This window comes from Lontra canadensis, unplaced genomic scaffold (genome assembly GCF_010015895.1).
Source record: "Lontra canadensis isolate GAN:19392208 unplaced genomic scaffold, GSC_riverotter_1.0 scaffold114, whole genome shotgun sequence".
Taxonomy (NCBI): Eukaryota; Metazoa; Chordata; class Mammalia; order Carnivora; family Mustelidae; genus Lontra; species Lontra canadensis.
The window spans coordinates 6,034,727-6,043,736 of NW_022631108.1; the positions used below are offsets into that span (position 1 = coordinate 6,034,727).

The window sequence follows — 9,010 nt, forward strand, 5'->3', positions numbered from 1 at the left end:
TTACTACAAAGCTGTGATCACCAAGACAGCATGGTACTGGCACAAAAACAGACACATAGACCAGTGAAAGAGAGTAGTGATCCCAGATATGGACCCTCAGCTCTATGGTCAAATAATCTTCGACAAAGCAGGAAAAAATACACAGTGGAAAAAAGTCTCTTCAATAAACTGTGCTGGGAAAATTGGACAGCTATGTATAGAAGAATGAAACTTGACCATTCTCTTAAACCATAAACAAAGATAAACTCAAAATGGATAAAAGACCTCAATGTGAGACAGGAATCTACCAAAATCTAAAGGAGAACATAGGCAGTAACCTCTTTGACATTGGCCACAGCAACTTCTTTCAAGACATTTCTCAAAAGGCAAAGGAAACAAAAGCAATAATAAATTTTGGGGACTTCATCAAGATAAAAAGCTTCTGGGTTGCCTGGGTGGCTCAGTGGGTTAAGCCTCTGCCTTCAGCTCAGGTCACAATCTCAGGGTCCTGGGATCAAGCCCTCCATCAGGCTCTCTGTTCAGCAGGCAGCCTGCTTCCCCACCCCCTTGTCTGCCTCTCTGCCTACTTGTGATCTGTCAAATAAATAAATAAAATCTTTTAAAAAAATAAAATAAAAAGCTTCCACACAGCAAAGGAAACAGTCCACAAAACAAGGAGGCAACCCACAGAATGGCAGAAGTTATTCACAAATGACATTACAGACAAAGGACTGATATCCATGATCTATAAAGAACTCCTCAAACTCAATACTCAAAAAACAGATAATCATGTCAAAAAATGGGCAGAAGATATGGAAAGACACTTCTCCAAAGAAGACATACAAATGGCTAACAGACACATGAAAAAATGTTCATCATCATTAGTCATCAGGGAGATTCAACTCAAAACCACATTGAGATACCACCTTACCCCAGTTAGAATGGCCAAAGTCGGGCACCTGGGTGGCTCAGTGGGTTAAGCCTCTGCCTTCAGCTCAGGTCATTATCTCAGTGTACTAGGATCTAGTCCCACATCGGGCTCTCTGCACAGCGGGGAGCCTGCTTCCCCCCCCCAACCCTCTACCTACCTCTCTGCTTACTTGTGATTTCTCTCTCTGTGTGTCAAATAAATAAAATCTTAAAAAAAAAATCTCAAGTAGACAACCTAACCCTACACAGAAATGAGCTAGAAAAAGAAAAATGAATGAAGCCCAAAGCAAGCAGAAGGAGGGAAATAAAAATTAGAGCAGAAATAAATGATATAGCAACTAAGAAAACGATAAAACAGATCAAAGAAATCAGGAGCTAGTTCTTTTTAAAAATTAGTAATATTGATAAATGTCTAGTCAGACTTTATAAAAAAGAACAGAGAAAGGAACCAAATAAATAAAATTACAATTGACAGAAGAGAAATAATAAGAAACACCACAGAAAGACAATTACAAGGGAATATTATGAAGAATTATATGCCAAAATTGGACAACGTGGAAGAAATGGTTAACTTCATAGAGACATATAAACTACCAAAACTGAAGCAGAAAGAAATAGAAAACTTGAACAGACCAATAACCAGCATAGAAATTCAATCAGTAATCAAAAATCTCCCAGGAAACAGAAATCCAGGACCCGACGGCTTCACAGGAATATTCTATCAAATGCTAAAAGAATCAATACCTATTCTTCTCAAGCTATCCCAAAAAATAGAAATGGAAGGAAAACTACCAAATTCATTCTATGAGACTGGCATTATCCTAATTCCTAAACCAAAGACTCCACGAAAAACTCCAGGCCAATATTCTTGATGAAAATGGTTGCAAAATTCTCAATAAAATACTAGCAAATTGAATCAAACAGTACACACTAAAAGAATTATTCACCATAATCAAGTGGGATTTATTCCTGGACTGCAAGGATCATTCAATACTCATAAGTTAATCAATGTGAGACACCACATTAATAAAAGAAATAAGAACCATATGATCTTTTCAATAGTACAGGAAAAGCATTTGACAAAGTACAACATACATTCATGATAAAAACCCTCAAAAAAGTCAGATTAGAGGGAACATAACATAATAAAGGTCATATATGAACAACTGTGAGCTCTTCCTCTATGGTCAGGAACAAGACAGGGATGTCTACTCTTACCACTGTTATTTAACATGTTACTAGAAGTCCTATCCACAGCAATCAGACAACAAAAAGAAATAAAAAAGCATCCCACTTGGCAAAGAAGAATTCAAAATTTCACTACTTGCAGATGACATTATACTCTATAGAGAAAACCTGAAAGACTCCAACAAAAAATTGCTAGAATGGATACAGGACTTCAGTGAAGTCACGGGAAACAAAACCAATATACAGCAAATTGTTGCATCTCTACACACCAATAATGAAGCACCAGAAAGAGAAATCAAGAAATCAATCCCACTCACAATTGCACCAAAAACCATAAGATGGCTAGGAGTAAACCTAACAAAAGAAGCAAAAGACCTGTACTCTGAAAACTATGAAACAGTGATGAAAGAAACCGAAGAGGACATAAAGAAATGGGAAAACATTCCATGCTCATGGGTTGGAAGAACAAACACTGTTAAAATGTCTATACTAGGCAAAGGAATCTACATATTTAATACAATCTTTATTGAAATACCAACATTTTTCACGGAGGGAGAATAAACAATCCTAAAATTTGTATGGAACCCCAAAAGACCCCGAATAGCCAACGCAATCTTGGAAAAGGAAAGCAAAGCTGGAGGCATCACAATTTCAGACTTCAAGTCCTATGACAAAGCTATAGGGATCAAGACAGTATGGTACTGGCACAAAAACAGACACAGATCAATGGGACAAAATAGAAAACCCCGAACTAAAGACACAACTACATAGTCAACTAATCTTTGACAAAGCAGGGAAGAATATCCAATGGTCAAAAGACTGTCTCTTCAACAAATGGGGTTGCAAAAACTGGGCACCATGCAGAAGAATGAAACTGTATCACTTACTTCCACCACATACAAAAATAAATTCAAAATGGATCAAGGACCTAATTGTGAGGCAGGCAACCTCTAAAATCCGAGAGGAGAACACAGGCAGGCCCCTATTTGACATCAGCTGCAGTAACTTCTTAGTTAAATAAGTCTCCTGGGGCAAGGGAAACAAAAGAAAAAAACAATTGGGATGTCATCAAAATAAAAAGCTCCTACACAGTGAAGGAAATAAGCAACAAAACTAAAAGGCAACCTAGGGAATGGGAGAAGATATCTGCAAATGGTGAACCTGATAAAGGGTTAGTATCTAAAATATATAAAGTACTTATAGGGGCGCCTGGCTGGCTCAGTGGGTTAAGCCTCTGCCTTCGGCTCAGGTCATGGTCTCAGGGTCCTGGAATCCAGCCCCGCATCAGGCTCTCTGCTCTGCAGGGATCCTGTTTCCCCCTCTGTCTCTGCCTGCCTCTCCGCCTACTTGTGATCTCTCTTTCTGTGTCAAATAAATAAATAAAATCTTTAAAAAATAAAAAAGAACTTGGGGGTGCCTGGGTGGCTCAGTGAGTTAAGCCTCTGCCTTCAGCTCAGGTCATGATCTCAGGGTCCTGGATCAAGCCCCTGCATTGGGCTCCCTGCTCAGTGGGGAGCCTGCTTCTCCCTCTCTCTCTGCCTGCCTCTCTGCCTTCTTGTGATTTCTCTGTCAAATAAATAAATAAAAATAGTTTTTTAAAAAAGAACTTATAAACCTAAATACCAAAAAAACAAATAATCCAGTTAAAAAATGAGCAGAAAACACAAATAGACTTTTTTTTTTATAAATAGACATTTTTGCAAAGAAGACATAGAGATGATCAACAGATACCCTGAAAAGTTGCTCAACATCACTGATCATCAGGGAAATACAAATCAAAACCACAATGAGCTATGACCTCACACCACTCAGAATGGCTAAAATTAACAACACAGGAAACAACAGATGTTGATGAGGTTGCATAGAAAGGGGAGCCCTCTCACACTGCTGGTGGGAATGCAAAGTGGTGCAGCCGGTCTGGAAAACAGTATGGAGGCTCCTGAAAAACTTAAAAATAGAAGTACCTTACGATCCAGCAATTACTACCAGGTATTTACACAAAGGATACAAAAATACTAATTCAAAGGGATACATGAATCTTGATGTTTATAGCTGCATTATCTACAGGAGCCAAATTATGGAAACAGCCCAAGTATCCACTGAATGATGAATGGATAATATATATATGCACATATATGTAGATATAATATTTCTCAGCTACAAAATATTATAAAATATAAAACATTATAAAAATATTTATCAGCCAAAAAATATTTATCAGCTATAAAAAGAATTTGGAAGGACAAGGATGGAGCTAGAGAGTATTATGCTAAGTGAAATCAGTCAGATACCATATGATTTCACTCATATGTGCAATTTAAGAAACAAACAAATATGGAGGTAAAAAGGAGAGGAAAATCAAGAAACAGAATCTTAACTATTAAGAATACACTGATAACTGTTTGAGAATAAACCGGAGGGACAGTGGGTGGAGCAACAGGTTAAACAGCTGATGGGGATTAAGGAAGGCACTTGGCATGAGCGCAGGGTGTTGCACATAAGTGCTGAATCACTAAATTCTATACCTGAAACTAATATTACACTGAATGTTAAGTAATTGGAATGTAAGTAAAAATTTGGGAGAAAAATGAACAAATAAAAGTACCAATTACAATATAATTTGATGGGCTATAACATGCAATTTGAAAACTATAATCAATTCCTCCTTCAGGAAGCAAGTACTCTCTCACCAAAAAACACCGAACCAACCAACCAAATGTATACTGTAAGGCACAGAGCAGTAACTCATGAGAAGTTCACTTTACTACATCAGGCTGTTCTTTATAACCGTTACCCAGGAATACCCAATACCCCGTAACATCTCAAGTAACACTTCTTTCCTCAGCCTGACAAAATCCAGTCAAGAGCTAAAATCGTTTGTTCCTGTGGGGCGATGCTCTTTGAAGGCCCTATTCCTAGTATACCCAATCGAGACAGTTCCTGCAAGAGCTCTCACAGCCAAAGCCTCTTGCTTATCTTATTTCCTGCCCCCAGGAACCTTCTTCCCAGTATCCAAAAGAACTCATATTCCCCCTTTTTAGGCCTATTTTCCACCTCTCACTGGAACCAAGCTAGTTCTTATTTCAAACCTCCAACACATTTCCCACAGGACAATTTTACAAACAGTGGTAAGGCTCTGCATCATTATAACTCCCTATTGTGTCTTGGTCTAAAAATGTAACTCTCAGTAACTATGAGAAAGCACATTCAGAGTCTCAAACAGATAATCCTCGTACTTCCGAATGATACTTCAGAGGTTAACAATTGCCCATGAAACAAGACAAGTATTAAGACAGATACTGAAAAAGACTCCACAGTATTTAATAGTGCACGTAATCTTTAATTTTACCAGGATTCAACACACACAAAAACTGATGGAAATTACTTTCTTTGACATTAAAGTTAACACATTCTCACTCACATTTTCTTTAAGGATCCCAACACATTTTCAAAAAACATATTCTACAATGAAAACACCCTTAGTCCTAAAAACTATCATGATTGGGGCTGCAAAGTTCATGCAGAAGTGTTAACATTTCTAAAGCCAGTATCAACAAACACATAATTAAAAGTCAGTTGGAGAAAGACAAATCTATGATTTCACTCACATGTGGAATTTAAGAAACAAAACAGATGAACATAGGGGAAGGGAAAGAAAAGTAAAACAAGACGAAATCACACAGGGAGACAAACCATAAGAGACTCTAAACTATAGGAAACAAACAGGGTTGCTGGAGGGGAGGTGGATAGGGGGATGGGGTAACTGGGTGATGGGTGATTAAAATGGAAGGCAGTTGACGTAAGGTACACTATTATATGCAATGATGAATCACTAAATTCTAACTCTGAAATTAATAATACACCAAATGTTAATTAAGTTGGATTGAAATAAAAAAAATTTTTAAAAAGTAAGTAAGTCTGGGAGGGGGTGCCTGGGTGGCTCAGTTGGTTGAATGTCTGCCTCTTGGTTTTGGCTCAGGTCATGATCTCCAGGTCATGAGATAGTTCCAAGCCGGGCTCCCTGCTCAGCAGGAAATCTACTTGAGATTTGTTCCCTCTGCCCAGTTGTGGCTTGTGCTCAAGTGCACTCTCTCACTCTCTCAAATAAATCTTTAAAAAACTTTAAAAATATAGTCTGAGCAGTAAAACTGTTTCCTTCTTGTGAAAAGAAAACTTATAAACTAATAACAGAAAGAACCTCTTTTACGTGTTAAACAGGTCTGTTCAGATGTAGTATTTAGTTTTCACCTAGAATATTTTTAAGTAAGTCACTTGAAGCATCATAGTCAAATCTCGTTGATCATAACTGTTTCAGACGAAGGCAGCAGCAATATCATGTTCACATTAACTGTCACCATTTGTTTTACAAGATTTAAGAATTTCCATTTGAGTATTTTTCTGAATTGATGAGTTAGAGAGACACATTGTTAAATCTCTATAATACCTAAAATATACTGCAAACAATAAAACACCCTATGTGGTAATTATGATTCAAAAGATTTCTCCATTCAAATTTAACAAAAATAATAAAATAGAAAGCATGTAAAAGGCTCTCCATCTCCCACCCCATCCTTATATACAAGCATGTAACTGTTTTTATATACCAGATACGTGAAACTATATGTCAACCAATTACATATGTGAATAAAATAACATATGTGAATAAAATAAAATTCTCCCAAGAATGGTCTTGCTAGAAAATTCTTGCAAGTATGAAACATCCCTATATTCCAGGAAGAAATTTAGCTTTCTTCACTTGTCCCGTTCTTAGATGTAGAATATTAAAATACATTTTGGAACTGCTTAGTTTACTAGTAAAATATTTACTACAGTGGAGTGGATTCAACTTTAGACTCCTTCTGAATTTTTTCTATTACATTTCTTATTAAATGTTATCCTGGCATGGAATTTTAACCCCAATTTAGTTGAACATTGAAAAGAAAAAGAACGTTTTTTTAAAGATGGAGCAAATACTTGAACACAAATTAGCATCTTGAGAGGTGGAGAACTGTGATTGCCAGTCCTACCTCAAAATGCCAATCAGTTTGGCATTCAGACTTTTTATGAGGTCTACTGTGGCCTCTTAAGCTCTTAAGCTGTCCATCCATTAAGTTATCAAAAAAAGGATCTGACTTTCCCAAAAGGCTCATTTTTAGAGTTTAAATGTTGCCCGCTTCTAACAACAGCAATAACACTAAAAACAGAATACCTGTGCACATCTAAGTTTTCACTGCACAGCTGACCTAAGTCCAACCAGAACAATCTCAGAAGAGCGGGAAGAGAGGAGAACCAAAATATTCTGGTTGAACCTCAAAGTCTTCCAAAGATTCATCTTGTAAGGGCTAGGGTTTACTGTGTTTTCTTTTACCGACCAACGGGGGCGGGCGGGAACAGCAGTTGGGGAAAGAAGAACAGGAGGAAGAGGGTGGTAGAATTGAGGAGACCCCAGAACACCACCTTAATGTCAACAAAGAAACCTGGGCGCCAGTTAATCTCCACTGGGGTTGTTACAAAACCCACAACATGTCATGGAGAAACTAGAAAACTAAGTAAGGAGCACACATCCCTATAAGCCAATGTCCCCAGTGTTACTCTGTCACCTAGGTGTGTTTTTGATGCGCTAGGTTCCAAAAGCGCCCGGGTTCAACAACTAGCTGGAGTCAGCCCCGTCCGCAAAAGTGGTCCAAGAGAGCAAACCTGGCGCAGCAGAGAAAGGAATGTGCTGAGCACCGCGCAGCACCTGGCGCGTTCCCCAGTCTCACTTCAGGTCTCAGAGTGAAGGAACTTCTATCACAGTTCCAGTGTGGCCCGAGAGGCAGGAGCTCCTTCTGAGACCGAGCCCAGGCCCAGGCGGCTCCGCCTCCCCACGCCCCAGACCGCTGTCTCCCGAGCGAAAGCACAGTTGGGGCAGCGCGTGCTCAGCCGCCCGGCAGCCTCCGGGGAGCAGGCCTGGGCACCCCGCCCGTCAGCCCCACGACCCTCTCCGTCCGGTCCTCCAGCCAGGGAAGGAGGGGAGTGGCTCCAGCACTCGGCCACCGCACTAACCTCGCCGCTGCTCGCGCCGCCTCGGAAAACCTCCATTTCTTGATTCCAGAGCTCGTCCTGAGGTGAGAACGGTAGCATCGCCCCTTCAGGAGCACTTGAGCAGGAGCTGCCAGCCACTGGCGCAGCCGCGCATCCCGTCCTTGGAGCTGGCCAGCCGCCGCCACCACCCGCGGAACCCCCAGCCCCTCCTTCAGCAACCGCTGCCCTGGCTGCAGGATGCCCTCAGCGGCTGGGAGAGGAGGATCGCCACCGCGGGCATCTGCTCCCCTTAGATGAGAAAACTGTGCTGCCGCGCGGAGGGCTCCGCACGGCTGGTGCTCACACTACCGCCCGCGCGACTGTGGTTCGACGTTGCCTCCGTCCCCCACCCGGTCTCCGAGGGCTCCCTCCGCGTACCCAGCTCCGCCAAAATGGCGGCAGCGGCGGCGTTACCTGTGCAGCGCCGGGAACCCCCCTCCCTGCCCCGCGGCGGCAGCACTGGAGCGTCACCCGAACGTCAATGGAGATTCCCCAGCCTGGGTTGAAGGGAGGGGGTGGGGAAGAGCGGGGTGAACACGGAGAACCGCGTGGTTGGGGATTGTGTGAAAGAGGAGGAGAACGCGCAGGGCGAGTGGGCGGGAGAGGAGTAGTAAAAGGCACTGCTAGCGCTGCGGTAAACCTGCCCACTACACGGAGCATGCGCGTCGCCTTCACACATGCTCAGCGGGCCCTCTCAAGTCTGCGAAGCCGGCTTGCAGGCGGGAAGATTCCCAAAACGAATGTGGCAACGGGGAGACGCTCTATAACGTTGGAGGAGTCAGTGTCAGGGGAGGACTCCAGGAATATCTGCTTGCAGGGCTCACAAAAGCAGGTGTCCTATACACCGAGC

The 9,010-nt window shown here is 41.5% G+C and overlaps 1 protein-coding gene across 3 annotated transcripts in view; it reads right to left on the minus strand.

Moving 5' to 3' along the window:
• RPS6KA6 (ribosomal protein S6 kinase A6) overlaps nucleotides 1–8,736 on the minus strand; it is a 181,589-nt gene extending 172,853 nt beyond the window's left edge. For all 3 annotated transcript variants that reach the window (XM_032840614.1, XM_032840615.1, XM_032840613.1), the window contains exon 1: nucleotides 8,143–8,736. In XM_032840614.1, coding sequence (XP_032696505.1) covers nucleotides 8,143–8,220 — 78 coding nt within the window. In that variant the 5' untranslated portion in view covers nucleotides 8,221–8,736. The remainder of the gene's footprint in view (nucleotides 1–8,142) is intronic.
• Nucleotides 8,737–9,010: the final 274 nt, after the last annotated feature.